General features: G+C 52.2%; 1 protein-coding gene and 1 long non-coding RNA gene across 2 annotated transcripts; one reads left to right on the top strand and one right to left on the bottom strand.

Annotated features, from left to right (window-relative positions):
• Positions 1 to 342: 342 nt before the first annotated feature.
• MATN1 (matrilin 1) lies at positions 343 to 10,303 on the bottom strand. Its single transcript, XM_069579495.1, has 7 exons — positions 10,206 to 10,303; positions 8,134 to 8,480; positions 6,793 to 7,015; positions 5,742 to 5,867; positions 4,351 to 4,767; positions 3,100 to 3,252; positions 343 to 1,526 (listed from the first exon to the last, which is right to left on the bottom strand). The coding sequence occupies exons 1-7, from the start codon at positions 10,300 to 10,302 to the stop codon at positions 1,255 to 1,257; spliced, it is 1,635 nt and encodes a 544-aa protein (XP_069435596.1). The 5' UTR covers position 10,303; the 3' UTR covers positions 343 to 1,254.
• A 2,935-nt stretch (positions 10,304 to 13,238) lies between these two features.
• On the top strand, positions 13,239 to 17,418 carry LOC138434748 (uncharacterized). The gene is made up of 3 exons (XR_011254847.1): positions 13,239 to 13,743; positions 15,479 to 15,651; positions 17,234 to 17,418. It is a non-coding gene; the product is annotated as an uncharacterized lncRNA (long non-coding RNA).
• The last annotated feature ends 7,938 nt before the right edge of the window (positions 17,419 to 25,356 follow it).

Here is a 25,356-nt window from a genome sequence, read left to right as displayed (position 1 = left end):
CTTCTTCTCTGATGCCTTTTTCTCTTGATGTCTCAAAGTCCCAGATTCAAGAGCCCTGTCTCTCCAATGAGCAAGTCATCTCATCACCCAGACACTCAGGTTTCCCATCTGTAAAATGGGGATGACTCAAGTCTGTTCTGGGTAGGGTTGCTGGGAGGATGAACAGAGATCTCATCAATGAATCTGTAACTGAACAGTCAGGACAGACATGCGCAGCTTGGGGAGTAGTGGCCATCCTCCCTGCTGCCACCATTGCTGAGTTCCTCCGAGCAAAGTCATCGCCTGCCACCCCCACAAGCTCTTCCTCCTGCTGCCCAAATGACCACACGGCCACCAGCCTCATTCAGTGCTTACATTAAATCACATTTAATGGTTTTTCAAAAGGGAATAGAGAAACCAGAAAAGAAATTCACAGCACTCGCAAGTCAAGAAAGAGTGAACTGAAAAAAAACAGGAATATATTAAGCTTTTGATTAAAAAAAAATGCAAACGCAGTTCCTCCCACACTCACCCCTGCGTTCTCACTCATGTTCCTAGTCACATGCCTACCCTTGGGCACACACACACACACACACACACACACACACACACGCATGCATGCTCTCCCGAACAGGCACACTCTCCCAGCACACACACTTAAACGCACACTGCCCCCAGGCTCGAAGGGTGAGAAAGGAGGAAGCCCAGTCCTGTCCTGGGACCCCACCTCCCAAACCCCTCTCGCTGAACTGGCAAAGCTAGACTACACTTGGGCTCCAGGGGACACACGCAGGGCTCCGTGAGCTGCACTGAGGACAGGAGGCCTTAGACGATTCTGTCCTCCAGGATGGCCAGCCGCTTACTCACAGCTTCCAGTGGACTGGGAGTTAAGGAGGGGCGAGGGCTGACCGGAGCAGAGCAGTGACGGGGTGGCACCTGCACTCGGGGCCCCGCTTCTAGGACTTTCTCTCATCCCTCCCCATAGCGGGTGCTGTCGCCAGTGTCAAAACTTACCCATCCACGGCCCTCAGGAGGGTGCTTTCCAAGACCAAGCCGACAGTTACGGTGGGTCTAGAAAGCCCAGCCCTGCCCAGGTGCAGGTTTAGGCCTGCTGGGTACCCGCCTAGTCCTGCCTGAGCCCAGGGAGCTGTGCGGGGTGCAGCCCCATCTGAGAGGAGTCTGGTGGGTAGGCAGGTCACCAAGCGCCTGAGAAAGCGGAGTTCATAGGCACCACGTTTTCCCGAGTGTGTCCAGGACTCCGTGTGTGCCCAGCTTCTAGCTCTTGGTTTCTGCCTCTCCTTCGTCAGTACCAAAGCCAGGGCCAGCCTCCCGGGCCAGGATCCAGCCCGTCTTCAGCAGGAGCCTGCCCGACCCATTCACACAGGGGGCAAGGCTCTCTCCTCCCCTCCACCACAGGGCCCTCTTGACTTCTTCCCCTCCTCGCAGAGGCTTCTGGGAAAGGATATGCTTCCGGGTCAGGGCCTGCAGCAGCCCCTCCACTTTGGTCTGGAATTTCACGATGGACTCGCAAGCACACGGGTCTTCCTCTAGGGTGGGCAGAAAGTGGGGAAAGGGAAAGGAGATGGTGAGTGACTGCCTGCCAGGGAGGCAGGCGGTCACTGCTCAGGGCCAGAACTGGAGTGCCTTCGTGGAGTGTGGGGCCTGGGAGAAGCGAGAAGGCAGAGAGACATGTAGAGTTCCTGAGACAGAGCTCCCAGGAGTGATGGAGGGGGCAATCCCTGAATGTCTTCCTGACCCCTAAAAACCCTGATAAAGAACTCCAAAACAGCCTCCCCAACGCTGGTCACCTACAATGTGCAGGACACTCTAGTCGGGGGCACTGAGGTCATCTTGGTGACTCCTCACCACAACTCTTTGGGTTTGTTATTAATCCCATTTTACAAACGAAGAACTCAAGAAGGAAAACAACTTACCCAGAGCCAGCAGCTAGTTAGTGTCAAAGCAAACATGCAAACCCAGGCCTGTCTGACTGGGGAATCTACACTCTTTACCACTGGGAACCAGGAGAGGAAGCAGGGTTCAAATCCTGGCTCCTCCAGTTACTCAGTTGTTCCATCCCTCTGGCCTTGGTTTTCCTGTCTCTAAAATGGGGATAACAATATTCCTACCAAATAGGATTAAATGATTTCACATTTGGAGAGCACTGAGAACAGTGCCACTTGTGGAAAAGCATTCAGTACATGTTTGCTGGCTGTAAAAAATCAGACAGAGGAGAAGAGAAAAGTGAGAAAGCTGGCTCAAAACTCGACATGCAAAAAATGAAGATCATGGCATCCATTCCCATCACTTCATGGCAAATGGGGAAACAATGGAAACAATGACAGACTTTATTTTCTTGGGCTCCAAAATCCCTGCAAATGGTGGCTGCAGCCATGAAATTAAAAGATGCTTGCTCCTTGGAAGAAAAGCTATGACCAACCTAGATAGCATATTAAAAAGCAGAGACATTATTTTGCTGACAAAGGTCCGTCTAGTCAAAACTATGGTTTTTCCAGTCATGTATACATTCCAGTCATGTATGGATGTGAGAGCTGGACTATAAAGAAAGCTGAGCACCGAAGAACTGATGCTTTCGAACTGTGGTGTTAGAGAAAACTCTTGAGACCCTTAGACTGCAATGAGATCAAACCAGTCAACCCTCAAGGAAATCAGTCCTGAATATTCATTGGAAGGACTGCTGCTGAAGCTGAAACTGCAATATTTTGGCCACTTGATGTGAAGAATTGACTCACTGGAAAAGACCCTGAGCCTGGGAAAGATTGAAGGTGGGAGGAGAAGCAGACAACAGAGGATGAGATGGTTGGATGGCATCACCAACTTGATGGACATGAGTTTGAGCAAACTCCAGGAGATGGTGAAGGACAGGGAAGCCCGGTGTGCTGCAGTCCGTGGGGTCGCAGAGTCGGACACAGCTGAGCAACTGAACTGAAAAGTCAGACTGGTCAGCCCTCCTCCCAATTCTGCCAAGTCATGATGCTATCCCAGCTCCTCTTTTCCCCACCCATATCTAGTCCGGGATGGTTACACAAACAGACACACACATGTATCGTCAGAGCCCCACCTACTCCTCCCTCCAGTGCCCTTTCTGGTCTCACTCACCCACACAGATCCTCTTCTGCAACTTCTTGCCAATCTGGTTGATGGTCTTGAAGTCAGCTGTGTAGAAATAGTGCTCTGCCACAGGCTCCGAGGCGATTTCCCTCAGCTCATCCTCCACAGCATTGCCCACACCCACAGCAAACATTTTAAAGCCTACCAAGAGGAACAAGGTGAATAATGGTGGCTATGGGGACAGGCAGCTTCCCTGATAGCTCAGTTGGCAAGGAATCTGCCTGCAATGCAGGAAACCCTGGTTCAATTCCTAGGTCAGGAAGATCCTCTGGAGAAGGGATAGGCTACCCACTCCAGTATTCTTGGGCTTCCTTTGTGGCTCAACTGGTAAAGAATCTGCCTGCAATGCAGGAGACCTGGGTTCAATCCCTGGATTGGGAAGTCTATGGGGTTGCAAAGAGTCAAACACAACTGAGTGACTTTCACTTCACTTTCACCATAGGGACAGGCTGCTGCTGCTGCTGCTGCTGCTGCTAAGTCACGTCAGTCGTGTCCGACTCTGTGCAACCCCATAGACAGCAGCCCACCAGGCTCCCCCGTCCCCGGGATTCTCCAGGCAAGAACACTGGAGTGGATTGCCATTTCCTTCTCCAATGCATGAAAATGAAAAGTGAAAGTGAAGTCGTGTCCGAGCCTCAGCGACCCCATGGACTGCAGCCCACTAGGCTCCTCTGTCCATGGGATTTTCCAGGCAAGAGTACTAGAGTGGGGTGCCATTGTCTGGGGAATGCCCAGGCAATCAAAACCAGTCACCTCTTGGTGGCAGATGCTGGAATCGCAGGCACAATGCCTGGGACAAAGACATTGAGGAAATCAACATTTACTGAGATGCTACCATACATCAGACTTGTACTGACTCCTTGTACTGAGAACTTTGTAATTTCATGTAAACCTTATAATATCCATCTACTGGTTGCTATTATTTTCATTTAATAGGTGATAAAGCTGAGACTCAGGACTGTCCCAAAGTGAGGTTGCCTGCCAACAGATGGTGTGCTCTTGGGATTATTCAACTGGAAAAGTTCCAAGCCTCACTTACCAAAAGACCATGAGAACTAGCCACTTAAACTTCTGGGGCTTCAGTTTTCTCATCAGTATAAGAAAGAGTTGGACAAACCTCATTTATATGGAACCTGTGTTTGAGCACTCATCAGAACAGACATTAAGCTAAACTGAAACTGAGCTGTTCCATGTGTACCCCTGACCATTGGTGGTGTTCACGGTCCCAGCAGCACCTACCAAGGTCCTTGGCTTTCTTGGCAGCATCATTAATGTAGTCCTGGCTCCGGCCATCAGTGAAGACAATGCCCACCTTCTGGGCACCAGGCCTAGCCCCGCTGGACACAGTGAAAGAATTGTCGATGAGGTACTTGAGGGCAGCCCCGGTCATGGTGCCCTTCTCCATGTAGGACATGTTCCGCACGGCTGCCTTGATGTCCTTCTTGGTGTGGAAGCGGCCCAAGGGGAACTCCTGGCGCACAGAGCTTGAGTACTGTACCAGCCCTACCTGGGCCAACTTGTCCGATACATCCAGCGTGTCCACAATCTGGTTGATGAACTTCTTCACCAGCTCAAAGTTCTCCGGCCGCACACTCTTGGACCCATCAATCAGGAAGACCAGGTCAGTAGCCAAACTGCCCCCGCCACTGTTGCAGACTGCAGAGGGTAGGAAGGCAGGGAGGTGAAGCTTAAGGACACAGTCATTCATCCCAGCCAGTGGCTGGGTACCCACCACACCCAACAGCTGTTCAGAAGATCATCCCATTTGGGCCTCAAAACTCCCTCTGGGAAGCCTAAGCTCCAGCGTTGAAACTTGAAGCTCTAAACATGGTTAAATTACGCAGCTCAGAAGTAGTGGCACCAAGATGTGAGTTCAAGAGTATATAACTCCTTCCACCACACTAAACCCACCATCCACAGTGGCAGAAAGAGGAACAGTGAGAAGAGAACTGCAAACATCAAACTCTAGAAGACATCTCTTTCTTTTAAACTGGAGGACAATTGCTTTACAATGTCATGTTAGTTTCTGCTGTACAACAGCATGAATCAACTATATGTATACACAAGCCTCTTGAGCCTCCCTCCCACCCACCCGCCATCCCACCCCTCTAGGCATCACAGGGCACTGAGCTGAGCTCCCTGTGCTCTGCAGCAGTTTGCCCTGCCTGCCTGCTCAGTCACTCAGTCGTGTCCAACTTTTTATGACCCCAGGGACTGTGCAGTCCGCCAGGCTCCTCTGTCCATGTGATTATCCTGGATAGAATACTAAAGGCGGTTGCCATTTCCCCCTCCAGGGGATCTTCCCAACCCAGGGATCGAAGCTATGTCTCCTACAGTGCCTGTATTGGCAGGCAGATTCTTTACCACTGAGCCACCCAGGAAGCCACAGCAGCTTCCCACTAGCTATCTATCTGCTCTACACATGGGAGTGCATACACGCCAATACTACTCTCTCAGTTCATCCCACCCTCTCCTTCCCCCTCCGTGTCCACAAGTCCACAGAAGACATCTATTGCAGACTGGTCCAGAGGCAAGGAGCAGGGAAGCTCGGGTGGGCTTCCTGGGGACTGGCCAAGGCCCCATCCCCTCCCTGCCACCCTCCCCAGGCTGCCTGTGTCCGGCCCACTGACCGTTGCAGGTCTTGCCATCACTGTTCAGGGTGAAGCCCTCGCGGCAGGCACAGGCGTAGGAGCCCGGGGAGCTGACACACACCTGCTCACAGTCATGGTCGCCCGTGGCACACAGGTCTGACACCACTGCAGGGACGAGAGGAGACAGAATCACACGGTCACCGGCCCTTGGCTATCTCAGCCAGGATGGCCCCTCATACACTCAGGGACACTCAGGCCCTCACCCGGGTGGGGTTCCAGACCCTCAACCCAGGCCAGCATCACTGCAGCCGGGCTGACATCCATGGAGACGGTGGCATTGCTGACGATAAACTAAAGCTTCCTGCTGAAATGATATAGGCCACAGGGGTAGGCCCTAAATCCCTCTTGTTCACTGTTGTATTCCAAATGACTAGGACAAAACACGCAGCAGTGAGCACAGCACACAGAAGACGCTTGACAAATATTTGTGAAATACCAGATTTGTGGTACTGTGCATTATGGCCTAGAATTCTCACAGTTAGATTCAGGCTCTTCCTAGATCTGTTTTACACGTGGAGAAGAATCCTTGCACTGCCCCTCCACCCCGCTAAAGGTCCTGAACTTTCTCCACCCCAATGCCCAAGCCCCATCAGACCTTCCCACATCGCAGAAGACTCTGGCATCCCAACCCTCCACCCTCCACCACCACACACACACACACACACACACACACACACACACCCCGCAGCCAAATAGCACAGGCCCTCCCCATGTTCCCTGCCGGGACTCCAATCTCCAAAAGAAAAAAAAAGAATACTCTTTTGAGCGGCACCCCCTCCCCAAGTCCCTCAACCTCGGACTGGGTGGGGATCAGCCCAGATAAGGCCCTGGCCCCGCCCCCAATATGATCTCAATCTCAGTCCCCGCCCCTTATAGGCCGCCTCCTTCCCAGGCTCCGCCCCCAATGGTGCACTCTCAGCCCCGCCCCTGCCCTGGCCCCGCCCAGACACCCGATCGCCTCTCCCCAGTCTCCCTTCCTCCAGCACCACCCCAAGCCTGGCCCATCGCCTGCCCCCCGCCGCCCGCGCACAGCAGAAGGCCTCCTGGAACTTCTTGGACAGCTTCTCGATGACGCTGTAGCTCTCCACATAGTCGACGTGCTCGTCCTGCGGCTCGCTGGCGATCTGCTGCAGCGTGGCCTTGTCCACGCGGCCCACGCCGATAGCGAACAGCTCGATGCCGCCGGCCCGGGCCCGCGCAGACACGTCCCGCACGCTGTCCTGGGGCCTCCCGTCCGTCACCACGATGACCACCTGCGACGCAGAGGAGGAATGTGCGAGGGCCTGGCCTCCCTCCCCACGCTGAATGGGCCACTTGGTCCTCCAGCAGCAACCCCACCCCGCAACACGCCAGGACGGCTGACATAAGAGGAGATTGACCCGGAGGGGCGGAGTGGCAAGCCCCGGTCACACAGCTGTTCCGTGGCAGGTGGATATGACTGCCACCACCACCAATATCAGGCCCAGGAAAAAGAACTTGGATAGTGGAAGAGGAGAAAGGTTTCTTCTGAGTGAGAGGCGTGGCTAAGGTGCTCTTCCTTCTGACTAGGGCTTCTGGGTGTCTTCTCCTCCATCAGACAGCTCTGTGACCTCTGAGGGCAGAGCCACCTCCACTCCTCAGCCTGGGGGTGCTTGCGAGGGCAGGGCCAGACCTCTGTACTCAACTCCATGCAGTTCCACCTTTCGGCCACCAGAGAGAGGCAGAAGCTAAAGAGTGGAAGTTTTTCCTCTCTTCTGCCCATCTTCCCTTGTATACCCTGGGAGAGAGGCGATACCCATATAGATGCCCACGGAATGAAGGAAGATGCTGCCTTTTCTCCCTCCGTTCCCCAAGACACTAACTTCCTTAGGAAGAAAACACTTCTCCTCCCCCAAGTCCCCTGTGTGCTGTATCTGGGAAAGGGCCACAGGAAGGGACCCTGGTGCCAAGCCTGGCCCTCACCCACCCCCTGTCCAGCCTGCCCTAAGTCGGGTCCTCCAGACTGCTCTGTAGGAGTCTGGGACTCAGCGTCCAGACCTGTGGCTGCTTTTCTGCTTCTGACCTGAGTCTGCTTCTGATTCCTGAGTCTCCTCCCTGGCCTGGGTGCCCGAGCCCCTGTCTTAGTGACCTGACACGCCTGGGTTAGAAATACAGCTCACCTTCCTGAGCCCATGTTTCTTTATCTGGAGAGAGGGAGTGTGGTGAAGCCCCCTGAGATGATTCTTGATAAGAAGCCAGAGGGGGCAGCAATATTTTTAGTATCCCTACCCTGGGTCCCCTGGGGAGCGGCCTCGTACAATCTCCTCCCCTCCTGAGGCCAAGGCTTCTGGCCCTGAAAACCTAGCTGTATCTTTTCTTTGCTGTCAGCTGCCACGTTCCTGTGAGCCCCTACCTTGCTAATGTCGGGAGACCTGGGGCGACCACCCTCTGCATCGCTTAAGGCCTTGGTGATGGCAAACTGGATGGCCAGACCCGTCATGGTGCCCGTGGACAGCGGCTGGATGCGGCGAACGGCCTGCAGCAGCTCAGCCTTGGAGCTGTGGGCCCGCAGCGGGAACTCCTGCTTCACAGAGCTGGCATAGTTGACCAGGCCCACGCGGGTGGCATTGGGCCCCACATCCAGTGACTCGATGACCTGGGACAGGAACACCTTCACCTTCTCAAACTCCACGGGCCGCACGCTGCGTGAGCTGTCAACGACGAACACCAGGTCGGTGGGCCGGGTCCGGCAGAGGTGCCCTGGGAGGGGGCAGAGGTCAGGAGGATAGAGCGGAAATACTTAAGACAAAGGAACAGGGCACCAGGGGCTACTTAGGTCTAGACCTGAGGCCTCAGGCAGAGTAGACCAGACATGAATCAGCCTGGCTGGGTGCTGCTGTCAGTATGGGGACATCCAGGCAAGCAACTTGCCAGAGGCCCCCAGCTCAGCCCATAGGAAAGACAGAGGTTCAAATGGCACCTTCACCTCTCTGAGCTTCAGTTTCCTGTCTGTACAATGGGCAGGCGATCCCTTCCTTACAGAAACCTTTGAGGACAAGTAAAAATATGTGTAAGGTGCCAGCTCAAGGCTGGGCATGTAGGGTTCTCAGAGGCAGCAAAGGAGGATAGCCTTCACGTCTCAGGTTTTAGCCCAGAGTGTAAGCAAGGGATTCTCTTTGCCCTGCCTGTTCAGGAGGGAACTGAGGGTCGGCCTTCCAGCGGGCACAGCCTTGAAAACCAATGCAGCATCCATCAACGTGGGCTCCTTCATCTGAGCATCAAAGAGAATAAGCAAAGTGCACCCAGTTTGCCCCAATCCCGCAGAGCCTGCTGGCTGGTATTTAAGAGCAGGAAAAACAGCAGGAGTTCCTCGAGGCCACCTTGGCAGTCTGACCAAGTGGGCCCCCAAGACACACCCCCAGGGAGCGACGTCTTTCCAGACAGCCTGGGAGGCAGCACCATGAGCTGGGAGGGACACGGAGCCCAAGTGAGGTAGACGGAGTCCGAGTCCCAGCTCTGTGGCCTTGGGCAGATCGTGGCAGCTTTGAAGCTTCACTTTTCTCATCTGCCTGGAGGGGAGGATAGGCTTAATGCTTGATGCTATCACTGGCCTGGCCCTGCAGCCCGTGCAGAAGTCTGCACTCTGTCCCACGCTAAATCTGGGCTACTCCCAAGCAGGGACGCGGGAAGAGTCAAGAAAGACAAGGTGTGTAGACAGTCCTATCTCCCAGCCATAGTGCCCCAGGCCCGGACATCAGAGGTCCTCAAGGGGCCTCAGAAATCACCTTGCAGCTTGGCTTCCTGGTCCCCACTTAGCTGAGGCTACAGATGGGTAAACTGAGGCCCAGAGATGGAGAGGGCATTGGCCACACCATGGGACAGTGGACCAGGAGCCACGAGGCTCTGAGGCTTGCTCACTCACTGTGTGGTTTTAGACAGGTCCTCCCCTCTCTGGCCTCAGTTTCCCCATCTGCACAGGAGGAGCTGGGCATCCTAGGACTCTGTCTTCACAGCTGAAACTCAGAGCGGTACAGCTCATGGAGAGCCCAGTCCAGAATATGCTGGAAGGGCTGGTGGAAGGGGGAATGTCATCTTGCACCACCCCTCCCACCAGATCTGCAGTCATCAGAGAGTCGTGAGCTCAGCCCTGGGCCTGGTTGCAGCCCCAGGTGACAGAAGGCTGTGCCGTCAGTGACCCAGAAGACCAAGGTCACTGCAGGATGCCTGGTCCCTGAGGACAGCCTGGGAGCTGTGAAGCCCAGAGACAGGCTCAGAGAAGCTGTCTCATGCCATGCCCCCTCCCCACAGAACAGAGAGGGTCAGCCCACCCTGGTCCCTGTGTTCGTCACCATCTCTGTCTGCTCCTGGGTCAGCCCTGTGGGGCACCCCTGCCTGCTCCCCCCCCACCCCGCCCTTGCTGGATACCATTTAGCCTCTGTCTGTCTCAGTGCCCGGTATCCCCCACCTCACATGGGGTCCCCTCACCTCTGGACAGGGGGGCGAGGCCAGGGGCGCATGGGGCCTGGAACAGCAGCAGCAGCAGGCCGCAGAGCACGAGGCGGGGGCCGCTGAGCGCCCTCATGGTTCTGGCACGCGGGCAGTAGCAGCACAGTCGTGGGGGCCAGTGGGGGCCAGGTCTTATCAACCTCGCTGCCTGCTGGCCCAGCCTCCCAGTCAGGCGGGCCCCCCACTAACGTGGGGTCAGCCCCCTTGGAGGGCGGGGCCAGGCTGAATGGAGGTGTGTGTGCCAGGGAGGGAGGGAAGGAGTCTCCCCGCCTGGGCTCCAGCGGCCCCTCCGACCACAAGGGCTCCTTTGCCTGCAGAAGCTACAGCTGGAATCCAGGAAATATCAGGTGGGTGGAGGGAGGCTCCTCTGGGGCCCAGAGCCTGCACTGGCCCGAAGCTGCCAGACTGAGCCCAGGTAAACCTGAGTCCAACAGCCTCACAGCCCAGCCCTGCCCAGTGCCCCCACCCACACCAACACTCTTCTCCCACCTCCAACTCCAGCCCCAGTTTCCCACCTCCAGCCTTGGCTGTCCTGTCTGCTGGCTCTCCACACACACCCTGCTCTCCATCCGCGCCTGGATCTGAGTGCTCCTCAAGCCTTTTTCCACACAGGACCATCTGCTCATGTTGCCCCCTCCTCCTGATCACTCTCTGCCTAACAATCTTTCAGAGTCATGTCGGAGCGAACAGGTACACGAGCCCCTTGTAGGAGCAGGGCGAGCTTCTGTGGTGGCTCAAATGGTAAAGGATTTGCTTACAATGCAGGAGACCTGGGTTCAATCCCTGGGTTGGGAAGACGCCCTAGAGAGGGCGGGACAACCCACTCCAGTATTCTTGCCTGGAGAATCCCCATGGACAGAGGAGCCTGGTGGGCTATACAGTCTATGGGGTTGCAAAGAGTCAGAGACGACTGATCGACTGAGCACAGCACACTAGGAGCAGGGCGGTAGGGAAGATGGTTGAGAGCACAGACTTAGGGGCCAGACGACCTGGGTGTGCTCTCTACTTGCTGTGTGACTGTGAGCAGGTTGCTTCACCTCTCTGTGCCTCACCTGAAAGGTGGGGATGCTAATGATGCCCACCTCCCAGGGCAAGCAGTCTTATATGAACCATCTCATCGAATTCTCTGGATAACCCTTTGAGGCAACCAATACTATTGCCCCCACTTCCCAGATGAGGAACTGAAAATCAAAGTTTTGAAGTAACTTGTCTTAAGTGCAGCTGAGTGTCAATGCCAGAAGAGGGCCCCAGGCCAGAGCTCTCAGGCACCCTGCTTGCATGGGGGAAGCCTGGTAGAGGTGCCTTCTCCATGCCCATCTCTCTCCCCGCTCCCCCGGGTTAGGACCCCTTCCCTGTGCTTCCGTACCTTGTCCGTCTCACCCGTGAGTGGATAAGTGTCTGGTTGATTCATCTCTGCATCCGGGCCCAGTCCAGGATCCGCACAGATGAGGCAAAACTAAAGGGTTATAAATGAAGAGATATAACCAGGAAGGGTCCCCATCATTGCATCTAGGTCTAGTTCAGTTCAGTCACTCAGTCATGTTTGACTCTTTGGGACACCATAGACTGTAGCACACCAGGCCTCCCTGTCCATCACCAACTCCCAGAGCTTGCTCAAACTCATGTCCACTGAGTCTATGATGCCGTCCAACCATCTCACCCTCTGTCACCCCCTTCTCCTCCTGCCTTCAATCTTTCCCAGCATCCAAGGAGTCAGTTCTTCACATCAGGTAGACAAAGTATTAGAGTTTCAGCATCAGTCCTTCCAGTGAATATTCAGGATTGATTTCCTTTAGGATTGACTGTTTGATCTTCTTGCAGTCCAAGGGACTCTCAAGAGCCTTCTTCAACACCACAGTTCAAAAGCATCAATTCTTTGGTGCTCAGCTTTCTTTACGGTCCAACTCTCACGTCCATACATGACTGCTGTCTGTAAAGTAATGTCTCTGCTTTTTAATATGCTGTCTAGGTTTGTCATAGCTTTTCTTCCAAGGAGCAAGCATCTTTTAATTTCATGGCTGCAGTCACCATCTGCAGTGATTTTGGAGCGCAAAAAAGTAGCCTGTCACTGTTTCCATTGTTTCCCCTTCCATTTGCCATGAAGTGATGGGACCAGATGCCCTGATCTTCATTTTCTGAATGTTGAGTTTTAAGCCAGCTTTTTCACTCTCCTGTTTGACTTTCATCAAGAGGTTCTTTAGTTCCTCTTCACTGTCATAAGGGTGGTATCGTCTGCAGGTCCAGTAGTTGATGAGATAAAGAGAGCATGGGCTTGACCATCTGAGAGACCCAGGTTCAAATTCGCTTCTGCTGCTCATCAGCTGTGTGACTTGTAGCTGGTGACTTAGCGTCCCTGAGCCTCAGCTTGTCACTATGCAAGATGACAAGGGAATACTAACTCTTGGCTTGCCTGCCTCACTGGGACGGTGTGAGAAGTCAGGGACAGGATAGACGTGGAGATTGCAGGGCTGAAGGATTGTCATCTTTGGGGAGGTAAAACTACCAATACTTAAGACCTGTGGTTTCACTCTATATAAATTACACCTCCATAAAAGGAAATGTACGGACATTTTTTTAAAAGTGATTGCCAGGCACAGCTGATCCAACCAACATTGTCACAACCTTCAGGAATAATGAAGGTAACAGTCCCTTGTACGTGTGACATGGCACACTCACTCACTACGTCACTCTGCGTCTTTTGTTCCCCCAGCAAACCTGTGAGGTCAGCAGGCCCAACTCTGTTAGCCCATTTGTCAGGTGAGGAAACAGGCGCAGAGAGGTTCTTGACCAGCCTTTTTAGAGACAGCGCGGAGCTTAGAAATCAGGTCTCACTCCCTTTTGCCCCTGTTTCAGAGAATGAGGAAGTTAAATGACTTTTCATTTTAGTTGCATTTTTTCACAATTCACCACCTCCTGCAATCAGTTGACGCTGACTTCTTGTCTCTCTGCAGCTTGTAAATCTGCTTCCGTCCTCCCGAGATGCCGCAGGGCATGGTCATTGTGGCCCATATCACTTCCCAAAATTGTGTTATGAATGTAGGACCTGGTCCCCCACCACCACCCCAACCCTGCTCCAGAGGATATCAGCTCCCTGCCTGCGGGGGTCTTATCTGTCACCAGTGGACTCCCCAGGCCTGGCCTGGTGCCTGTCACAGGTCTCTGGTGAGCAAATGGAGACAGGAATGAAAAGAAGGAACTGGTGAAGAACTGGGTCTATTCCCATGTTAACCAGCAAAGGTCAGACAGGCTGGGCGATGGTGACCGACAGCGAGTGTCCCCCACCACTCTCATCCTGAAGGTGGACGAGCAGAACGTGAGCTGGAGTCTCCTCGCCCCCCACCGCCCCTCTCCCGGTGGACAGGGTACAAAGCCCTCTTGGCCGGGGCCGCAGCTGAGCCCGTGAAACAGCTCTTTCAGCTCCGTCTCTGAATGGCAGGTCTATGGGCTCCTCGGAGGAACACAAGCGCCTTCTCTGTGTCACTTTGCTCATTAGTGAAGCCACAGAAATATGCTACAGGTAGGTTTTCAGGATCGGAGATGGGTTTCCCCCAAAGGGGCAGCTTTAACATTCCATAGCGGGAGCTTGGGGAGGGGGAGGAGACCTGGATGTTAAATATATACATTGAGGAAAGAAACTAAATATTTGTGTTTTTAAAATGTGAAACATTTTACCCCAGGAATCAGAATGGGGAACAGTGTGTCCGGTCTTGGCCTAGGAGAAACAGTGCGTTGAGGCGCCTTCACCGAGGCTGCTCCTAAAGTCAGACAGGCAGCCCGTGAAGGGCTCCCCCGTTCCCTCTCCTTGTTTTCACACACCTCGGGTTTCCAGAGACTTAAAGCCTTCAGTGTTTTATCCAAGACAGAGTGGTCCACCGAGACGCCTCTGGGCAGAGTCTGGGTCAGGGGAAGGCCCGCAGGACTCCCCATCCTGTGCCCCAGGCTCAGTTCTTTTCCTGAAGAGCAAAGCTGGGTATCTCTCGATGCAGCGCAATCTGCGGGTGCCTGTCCCCTTCCTCCTTCCAAACCATCATCACCATTTACTGGATCCACACTTCTCGTTGTTCAGTCACCCAGTCATGTCCAACTCTTTGCGACCCCACGCACTGCAGTGCACCAGGCTTCCTTGTCCATCACCACCTCCCGGAGCTTGCTCAAACTCATGTCCATTGAGTCGGTGATGCCATCCAACCATCTCATCCTCTATCGCCCCCTTCTCCTCCTGTCTTCAATCTCTCCCAGTGTCAGGATATTTCCCAATGAAATGGCTCTTCACATCAGGTGGCCAAAGTATTGGAGTTTCAGCTTCAGCATCAGTCCTTCCAATGAACACTCAGGCTTGATTTCATTTAGGATTGACTGGCTTGATCTCCTTAATGTCCAAGAGACTCTCAAGAGTCTTCTCCAGTACCAGAGCTTGAGAGCATCAATTCTTCAGCACGCATACCTTTAGTATTTTTTTTTGTTAATGAATCGTTCTAACTTTAAAGCTCACTTTTGGGCAAAAATTTATCCTCCTAATTTGAAATGGTAGCCATGAAATCATTGGTTTGATGTACAGATTACATGTTTATTCCAATATGCCTTCAAATAAATTCAGAACGAATTAAACTTAACTTTTTCATCTACATGTCACGGAAAATTATCTTGATTTCTGTCACCGGTGCTCATGCCAGGTTTTAAGGAATACTATGAAGTGAAAAAGCTCTTGGAAGCAGATAGAGCTGGGCTTGAGGCTCGGTCCTATTACCTGCCAGTTGTCTTGGCATTAGATGAGTCTCCCCACTGATCTGCCCTTCGTCTGTGAAGCTGGGCTCTCAATGCCAGTGTCAGAGGACAGTGGAGAAAGAAAGGTATTGCAGGCCACACCTGTGCTTGTGGTTCTCAGAGTGCCTTCTTGTATTAGTCAGCAGAGAACAGGCTAAGTGACAGTAACAAGCAAGCACTCAGGCCTCAGTCAGTTCAGTTCAATCACTTAGTCGTGTCCGACTCTTTGCCACCCCATGGACTGCAGCACGCCAGGCCTCCCTGTCCATCACCAACTCCCAGAGCTTGCTCAAACTCGTGTCCATTAAGTCGGTGATGCCATCCAACCATCTCATCCTCTGTCAGCCCCTTCTCCTCCCGCCTTCAATCTTTCCCAGCATCAGTGTCTTTTCAAATGAGTCAGTTCTTCGTATCAGGTGGCCAAAGTATTGGAGTTTCAGCTTCAGCATCAGTCCTTCCAATAAATATTCAGGACTGATCTCCTTTAGGAGGGACTGGTTGGATCTCCTTGCTGTCCAAGATGGGCCCTCTGCAAAGCTGCCCCCAGCTTGCTAACCCATCAAGTCCAAGCCTTTTGTCTCCAGCCACGTGGACAAGAGAGAGAAAAGGAGCGGACGTCACTGGATTCTGCCTGGGAAAGGAGTGACTCCAGGGGCAGGAAGTGAGTATCTAGTGAGCAGGACACTCTCTGTCACTCTTCTCAGGGCAAAATACCTTGTGATGGTCTTGTATCACCTCTAGATGAATATTCAGACCTAGCTGGGCATTTAAGGTCCTTCAAAATCCAGACAGTTGCCAGTCTCTCTCCCTGCCTCCTGCCTTCCCCATCTCTTCTCTGCCCCAGAACGAGTCACTCCCTCCTCTATCTTCTCTCACCACACTTTTTTTTTTTTTTTTAACATTTACTTTTATTTATTTGACTGCCCCAGGTCTCAGTTGTGGAATTTTTTTACTTGCAACATGGAAACTTTTAGTTGGCAACATTTGGAATCTAGTTTCCCGACCAGGGATCGAACTCAGGCCCACTGCATGGGGAGCTCCAAGTCCCAGCCGCTGGACCACCAGGAAATTTCCGTCACTGCACATTTTATTAGCTTCTATCCCTGTTCTGCTTCCCTCCTGCTCTCACTGTACTCCCTGGGACCACCTCCCAAAAAACGACCTGCACCCAAGTCTATGTCTCAGGATCTGCACTGGCAGGGCAGGGGGGAGCTTAAGCAAAGTGAAGGCAAAGCTTTGGGGCCTGCCGGTGGGTGGGGAAGAACAGAACCCCCAAGTGAAGGCCGAAAGAGACATGCCCCTACAGGACCCCAAGAGCAAGTGGGATCTGTGGGGTGCTGAGCACAATTCTCGTTCATAGGCCCTTGCAAGTCACTCTGTTTTGCATTGCCTTCAGTTGCTCCCAAACTATCCAGACCGTTTGGATAAGATAGTTCAGAAGAGGATACAGATTCCCAGGCTCCATCCCAGGCCCAGGGAACCTGTATTTCTAGGCTCTCCAGGTGGTTCTGCTATAACTAAAGCACCAATCTCACCCAGCCTCCAATAAGAAACGTAAATTCTCTCTCTGTCCCTGGGAAGCTGATGTCCAGCCTATGGTGTTCAGCCTCTTGGACAGGGAGCTTAGCTGCTGCTGCTGCTAAGTCGCTTCAGTCGTGTCCGACTCTGTGCGACCCCATAGACGGAAGCCCACCAGGCTCCCCCGTCCCCGGGATTCTCCAGGCAAGAACACTGGAGTGGGTTGCCATTTCCTTCTCCAATGCATGAAAGTGAAAAGTGAAAGGGAAGTCGCTTAGTCATGTCCGACTCTCAGCGACCCCATGGACTGCAGCCTATCAGGCTCTTCCATCCATAAGATTTTCCAGGCAAGAGTACTGGAGTGGGGTGCCATTGCCTTCTCCGCAGGGAGCTTAGAGATCCCCCAAAGTATTGTCCATCCAGCTAAGAGAGCGAGTGAGCCTGTCTCCCCCATGTACCATGTTCGGCAACCTGAAGATCGCGGTCACACCCCTACTGAGTCAATTCTTCTCTAATGAAAACTTCATTTCTTAAAACTATCCTTTACAACACATGGATCTCAGCACATGGTGCCAGCTCCCCAGGAGCATTTTAATTTGTCTCTTTCCCTCTTAAAAAATCGGAGCTCTGAATGTAATATAATGCTTTAGCTAGCAGAACGGGATATATTTTCTCCCTCATTTTCTCTCTTGGCTGCCTAATATCCCAGCTATTTTCCCTCAAAGCAGAGCATCTGGAGACGTGAGAAGAGCATTTGAGAATGTGCAAACAGTGGTTGGCTCACCTGTTCCACCCTTCAGTTTCAAAACTCTGCGTCTACCCTGACCAAGACTTGAGAGGTGCAAGATCCTTGGTGCGGCTGCCACTTAGACATTGAAGAGGAAAAATAAAACTTCCTCCAAACTGGGAAGGAGTGCTACATTCTTTTCCCTTTGCTGTGTAACAAATTACCACAAAATTAGCAGCTTGAGCATAGCAAACAAAGTTCCTCACAGTTCCTGAAGGTCAGAAGTCTGGGTTCCCAGTCCCTCACAAGGCTGAAGTCCAGCTGAAGTCAAGACTAGGCCTTGTTCTTCTTTTCTGGATCTCAAGATCCTCTTTCAAGCTCACACTGTGGCTGGCAGGATTCAGTTCCTTGCGGTTGTCAGACTGAACCTCCCCCCTCCGCTCCCCTCCCCCGGCCTCGCTCAGGCTGCTTACCCAGGAGACACTCAGCTTCCAGGGGCCACCTGCCGTCCCTTGTTATGCGGGCTCCCCAAGGCCTCTCACCTTTCACATCTCTCCCATGCTGAACCCCCTCTTCCAGAAGAGCCCAGTCCCTTTTAAGAGATCAAACTGATCAGGTCTGGCTCACTCAGAATAATCTCCCTTTCTTAAAGTCAATTTGCCAGATAAGATAATCCTAAGCCAGGAGTGACTGTCTGATCAGAATCCCAGAATCCACCCACACTTGAGGGCAGAGAACTAGACAAGGTCGTAGGTCGTTGGAGGCTTCTTAGAATTCTACCCACCCTAGGTGATATATGTGGGCATAGAACAGGGGGAGAGAAAAACTTTCCTGGTGGTCCAGTGTTAAAGAATCCACCTGCCAATGCAAGGGACACGGGTCCAATCCCTAGTCTGGGATGATCCCACATGCGGCAGGGCAATTAAGCCCACAAGCCACAACTACTGAACCCACACGCCGCAGCTCCTGAAACCTGTGTGCCTAGCTCCCACGCCCCTCAGCAAGAGAAGCCGCTGCAGTGGGAGGCCTGCGCACCCTGACTGAAGGGCAGCCCCTGCTCGCCACAGCTAGGGAGAAGCCCACGCACAGCAGTGAAGACCCGGCTCAGTTCAGCTCAGTCGTGTCCGACTCTTTGCGGCTCCATGAACTGCAGCACGCCTGGCCTCCCTGTCCATCACCAGCTCCCGGGGTTTACTCAGACTCATGTCCATTGAGTTGGTGATGCCATCCAGCCATCTCATCCTCTGTGGTCCCCTTCTCCTCCCACCTTCAATCTTTCCCAGCATCAGGGTCTTTTCAAATGAGTCAGCTCTTCACATGAGGTGGCCAAAGTATTGAAGCTTCAGCTTCAGCATCAGTCCTTCCAATGAACACTCAGGACTGATCTTAGGATGGACTGGTTGGATCTCCTTGCAGTCCAAGGGACTCTCAAGAGTCTTCTCCAACACCACAGTTCAAAAGCATCAATTCTTCGGTGCTCAGCTTTCTTCACAGTCCAACTCTCACATGCATACATGACCACAGGAAAAACCATAGCCTTGACTAGACGGACCTTTGTTGGCAAAGTAATGTCTCTGCTTTTGAATATTCTATCTAGGCTGGTCATAACGTTCCTTCCAAGGAGTAAGCATCTTTTAATTTCACAGCTGCACTCACCATCTGCAGTGATTTTGGAGCCCCCAAAAATAAAGTCTGACACTGTTTCCACTGTTTCTCCATCTATTTCCCACGAAGTGATGGGACCAGATGCCATGATCTTCGTTTTCTGAATGTTGAGCTTTAAGCCAACTTTTTCACTCTCCCCTTTCACTTTCATCAAGAGGCTGTTTAGTTCTTCTTCACTTCTGCCATAAGGGTGGTGTCATCTGCATATCTGAGGTTATTTATAATTCTCCCAGCAATCTTGGTTCCAGCTTGTGCATCCTCCAGCCCAGCATTTCTCATGATGTACTCTGCATATAAGCTAAATGAGCAGGCTGACAATATACAGCCTTGACATACTCCTTTTCCTATTTGGAACCAGTCTGTTGTTCCATATCCAGTTCTAAGTGTTGCTTCCTGACCTGCATACAGATTTCTCAAGAGGCAGGTCAGGTGGTCTGGTATTCCCATCTCTTTCAGAATTCCCCACAGTAAAGCAGAAATAGATGTTTTTTCTGGAACTCTCTTGCTTTTTCAATGATGTTGGCAAAATGTTGGCAATTTGATCTCTGGTTCCTCTGCCTTTTCTAAAACCACCTTGAACATCTGGAAGCTCATGGTTCACATATTGTTGAAGCCTGGCTTGGAGAATTTTGTGCATTACTTTGCTATCATGTGAGATGTGAGATGAGTGCAATTGTGTGGTAGTTTGAGAGAAGGGAATGGCAAACCACTTCAGTATTCCTGCCTTGAGAACCCCATGAACAGTATGAAGACCCAGCTTAGCTAAAAAAAAAATTTGATTAATTTTCAAAAAAGAACAAACAAGGGCCAGGGGATTGACAAGTAAATATGACATTTTTATAATGCAGATGAATCTATAAAACAGAAAGAGACTCAGACGTAGAAAACAAACTTAATGGTTACCAAAAAGTGGGGAAAGAATTCGGAGTATGGGATTAAAAGATACACATTTGTATATAATGTAGAAAAACAACAAAGATTTACTGTATAATAATATTCAATACTTTGTAATAACCTATAAGGGAAAATAATCTGAAAAAATTAAATGTATAGATCACTTTGCTGTACACCTGGAGCTAACACAATATTGTAAATCAACTGTACTTCAAAAAAAAATCTGATTCAAAAATGGACAGAGGAAGTGAATACACATCTTTTTCAAAGAAGACATCCAAGTGGCCAGCAGATACATGAAAGATGCTCAACAGCACTATCAGAGAAATGCAAATCAAACCATAGGTATCTCCTCACACCTGTTAAAATGGTCATCATTCAAAAGACAAGGTAACCCAAACATCTGTGAGAATGAGGAAGAAGAGGGATCTTTGTTCCCTGTTGGTGGAAGTGTACATGGTTTCAGCCACTATGTAAAGGATGACGTTTCCTCAGAAAATTAAAAATTGATTTGGAACTTTATATTCCAGAAATGCCACATTTAGGCCTATATCTAACAAAAATATAAAAGTGAAAGTTGCTCAGTCGTGTCCGACTCTTTGCAAACCCATGGACTATACAATCCATGGAATTCTCCAGGCCAGAATACTGGAGTGGGTAGCCTTTCCCTTCTCCAGAGGATCTTCCCAACCCAGGGATCAAACCCAGGTCTCCTGCATTGCAGGCAGATTCTTTACCAGCTGAGCCACAAGGGAAGCCCCCAAAATATAAAAACCAGATCTTAAAAAGAAAGAAAGAAATACAGCACTTTTCAGTTCAGGTCAGTAAGGGGAGGTGAAAGTGAAAAGTCGCTCAGTCATGTCCGATTCTTTGCGACCCCATAGACCATACAGTCCATGGAATTCTCCAGGCTAGAGTACTGGAGTAGGTAGCATTTCCCTTCTCTGGGGAATCTTCCCAACCCAGAGATTGAACCCAGGTCTCCCTCATTGCAGGCGGATTCTTTACCAGCTGAGTCACAAGGAAAGGACTAGGTGTTAATTATAGCAAATCTGCACATAGTGCTTACTGAGCCTTCACGCCCTTGACTCTGCAGTGCCTTCAGTGATGAAGGGTGCTGGGGAAGCAACCTGTGGAATGTGATCACCTGAGAGCAAGGTCTGGCCCTGTTCTTACAGTGATCATGGGCAACAGAGGAATGTTACAGTGTCAAGGTTGTTCCACCTACAGCCTCTGGGCACGCGTGCCTGCTAGTAGCTTCTTTGCAACGCTATGGACTGTAGCACATCAGGCTCCTCTGTCCATGAGATTCTTCAGGCAAGAATACTGGAGTGGGTTGTCATGCCCTCCTCCTCCAGATGATCTTCCTGACCCGTCTCCTGCATCTTCTGAATTACAGTTGGATTCTTTACCCGTAAACCACCTGGGAAGCCCACAGCCTCTGTAAGGATGCCCAATGCCAGGAACATCTGAACCTTTCCTTCCCACCCTCCCCTTATGACACCTGACATCACTTCTTGGGGCAGAGGAGCTGGGAAGGTGCACAGTGACATTTTTTTCCCTCCATGGTTCCACCTGTAGCCCCTTAAAATACCTTGGCTTTTCCCCAAACCCTCGGACTAGAATTCAGCTCCACCTCCATATAAAGTGTCAGCAACTTGGCCCTGGCAAGAAGGACAAGGCTGAACAACTTGTGGTGTCTGTCGTAAGTTGTGAGTTCTCAAAGGGGAGACTTCCAGACTGGAACCACCCTCTGACCTGTGATCAACATTTCCGGATCTTTGCCTAGGCTGTCCCCCAACCTGGCTTGTCCCCACAGCATGTGGGCAGAGGAAGCTTCAAGGTCAATGTCCTGCTTAACCACCTGGACCAGGGAGGAGCAGGGAGACTGTTTACCAGATGGACTCTGTTTATTTAAGCCTCCAGCCCCCCTGTGTTGGCTGCTCCCTGCCAAGCCCACTGACTGTTGAAACGCCCTTGCTGGCTAAGGAGGCCACTTCCTCCTGGATTCCCAGGGGAGGGGTTGGAATGTGAGTGCTGGCTCCAGAGAGCCCATCCAGGAGGGCAGGGGCCACAGAGACCCACAGAAGCTGCCTTGCACACGCAGAATAGGTGCTTGCACACCACCCAGACCCAGCATCCTTACGCCTGGGAACTGCTCACCTTGCGAGTTAAGACTATTTCATTACAAGCTGGAGATTTCTTTTTTTTCCCTCTCTCTCTCTCTGTTGTTTTAGTTTTGGCCATGCCACATAGCATGCAGGATCTTAGTTCCCCAACCAGGGGTTGAACCCAGGCTCCCTGCAGAAGTGCAGAGTCCTAACCACTGGACCGCTAGGGGAGTCCCCAAGTTGAAGATTTCATGGGCAGATTGGGCATGAATTGCTGGTCTCCCCCAGATCTCCCCACAATATGGAGAACTTGCCCATAAGCAGGGCAGAGCTCCTACATCGGCCGTGGGGGCGGTGCCCGTTCCCACCACCCCAGGCTGCGGCAGTGCCACTGTGTTGCCCTTCCGGCTATGGCCCCTTCAGGTCACAGCCCCTGGGCATGGGAACCATTGTCTCCCATGTGTCATCCGACCAAGTGCTGCCTTGGTCTCAGGCCCCACAAGCAGTCAGGAAGGCTGGAAGCCAGAGGCTGGACAGGGCAAGGGGGCATGTGCTATCACGTGAGAACATGCCCTGGGAGGCCACGGGCCAACATTACATCCTGCTGATGGGCTAACACCTCTGTCAACCCTGTTGAAAATGGTATACATGAGCTTATTGGCAAAGCAGAGAAAGAGACACAGATGTAGAGAATAAGTGTATGGATACCAAGGGGGAGAGGGGTTGGGCGGGAGGAACTGGGAGGTTGGGACTGACGCATATACACTATTGATGCTATGTAAAAAATAGACATCCCTCCTAAAGGAATCAGCCGTGAATATTCATTGGAAGGACCGATGCTTAAACTGAAACTCCAGTAATCTGGCCACCTGATGTGAAGAACTGACTCATTTGAAAAGACCCTGATGCTGGGAATGATTGAAGGCAGGAGGAGAAGGGGATGACAGAGGATGAGATGGTTGGATGGCATCACTGACTCAACGGCCATGAGTTTGAGCAAGCTCCGGGAGTTGGTGATGGACAGGGAGGCCTGGCATGCTGCAGTCTGCGGGGTCACAAAGAGTCGGACACGACTGAGCGACTGAACTTCACTGACCTGATGAAATAGACAAATGATGGGGATATACTGTAAAGCACTGGGAACTCTACTTTGCGGTGCCCTAAGTGAGAGGGAAGTCCAGCTGGGAGGAGATGCATGGGTAGGTATGGCTGCTGCATTTGTCTGTACAGCAGAAAGGAACACAACACGGTAAAGCAGCTACACTGCAATAAAAGTCAGTTTAAAAAACGACCCTGATAACACCCCACCCACATGACACCCCACTCACATGTCCACGGGTGGCGCTCATATCCTAAACCCCTCCTCCTCCAGGCTCCTGCCTCCAAACCTGCGGACGCAGTTGCCCCTGAGCAACCCCCATCACGTGGTCCCCCAGGTAACTCGCATGCAGACAAAGCTGACTGCACCTCCTCTTGTCCACTCTCAGGTGTCCTCAGCTCAGAGCTGGGCAGCACCATCCTAAAGGCTCTCCAGACCTGAGCACCAATCTCATTACCCTCCTCTTCCTCACTTCTGCCCGGCAGGTCCTGCTTCCCAAATGTCTCATGAATCTATCCAGCCCCATAGCAAATCCATGCTTGGGTTTGTGCCCCCAATGTCCCTCACCTGGACCACCTCCCTGTCACCATCCGTCTGGGTCCTGCACACACAACAGACCCCCAGTCTCTACCATAAGCAGCGCGGGGCTCTGGAGCCAGGCCTGAACTCAGCACCAAGCATACAAGGGCAATTACGCCTCTGTCCCCATCTTCAAAGGACTTTCCAAGGTCATTCTCGCGCCATCATTCTGATCACCGGCAAGGTGGCCGAGGGGGGCCAGGAAGGACCAGAGGGAGAAGCTCAGTCTCCGTCAGGCATGTCAGAGTGAAAGCCCCGCTCCAGCCCTCAACTGCTGGTGACTTTGGCGGTGACATTGGACTTGCCCGCCTTGAGCCTCAGGAAGCAGCATCGTGTGGCGCCTGCTTGTGAGGCCAGTGGGACAGTCGCAGAGATGACACGCGAAGCTCACTCTGTGACTGTTCCTGCCACAGTCACAACCCTGAGAAACGGGTGTTCCCTCCCTTCAGCCACAGGGCTTGATTTTGTCAGTCCTCCTTCCCTCCAAGAGACGGCCCGTCTGGGCGGCCCTCACCTGCCCAGCCCACACGCAGCCCCTCTTTCCTGGGGCCAGCTCTTTTCCGGGCAGCTAGCTCAAATAGGCCCTCTCAGTGGGTCACCCGGCCCCGTCAAAGGATCCCTGTACAAGCCTCAAACGGGGCATTGATGGGGCTGCAGTGAGAACTGCCCAATGATGGCGGGCTGGCTTGGCTTGGCCCGGGCCAAATGACTTCCCCAAACCCAGCTATTTCCTGTTCCTCGGGCCAGCGTCCCCCCACTCCCCGACAGCCGCCTGGCCACAGGGCACAATTCCACTACACATCTCTGCCAGTTGCTTGGCTTCGGGCCAGGGGTGGGAGTGGGAAGGAGGATGGGAGTGTCATCTCAGCATTTGTCCTCAGGACACACGGCCACTGCCCCTCGACAACTTTTTGATGAAGACACAGGCTGGAGGCAAGGCCAGTCCCCTCCTCCTGTGACCTCTGCCCCCAGTTTACCACTTGCTGGGGGTTTCTTGGAGGGGGGGGCTCTCTTCATGTGAATCTTCATAAGAAGCAAGAGCTCACACAGACTGCGTCCCCAACCCCTTAGACCTGCACTTGCAAGGAGAACAAAAGGCGCTTAGTCTAACCCCTGACTGCTGTGTGGCCTCAGGAAAGTCACTTGATGTCTCTGGGCCTCAGTTCCCTCATGTGTGAACAAATGGGAGGTTGCTGTCCATCTCCATTAGAGCCTCGCCTCATCAGTTGTTTGGGCATTGGATAAAGAGCAGGTAAAATCCATGAAGAAATCTGCCAATCTCAAGAAAAGCTGACAACTCCAACAGACGGAGAGCACACCTCAAATTCCCTTCTCTCTTTCCCTCTAGCGGGACATCACCAGCCTTTTTATGGGTCCCAGAATTTGGTCTCTTCCTTCCTAAAACCCAAGTCCGATCCTGTAACTCCCCTGCCCAAAAGCCCTCAAAGAGTCCCCTGCCCCAGGATAAGCCCACACTCCTGCCTTGGCATCCACTGTTCTGCTAGGTCTCCTGCGGCGCTGGTGACACAGCCCAACTCAGACTGCCTAGTGCTGTCTGCCAGCTTCACCCTCAGGCAGCTCAGCCTGAAAGGAAGAAGGCTAGAGGTGGGAAAAGAGAGACTGTTGAAGATTTTGATTCCTGGATCCAACCATGCCTGAAGCTGAAATTCCCTTGGATTTTCATGTATGTGAGCCAAGAAACATCACGACCACCATTTATTTCTGATTGGTATTTTCAGTAAACTTGGTTCACTAAATTTTCTGTTACTTGCA

The sequence above is a fragment of the Ovis canadensis genome, chromosome 2 (assembly GCF_042477335.2).
Source record: "Ovis canadensis isolate MfBH-ARS-UI-01 breed Bighorn chromosome 2, ARS-UI_OviCan_v2, whole genome shotgun sequence".
Taxonomy (NCBI): Eukaryota; Metazoa; Chordata; class Mammalia; order Artiodactyla; family Bovidae; genus Ovis; species Ovis canadensis.
The sequence above is the reverse complement of the archived record's forward strand: the minus strand, read 5'-3'. Positions and strand labels throughout refer to the sequence as shown.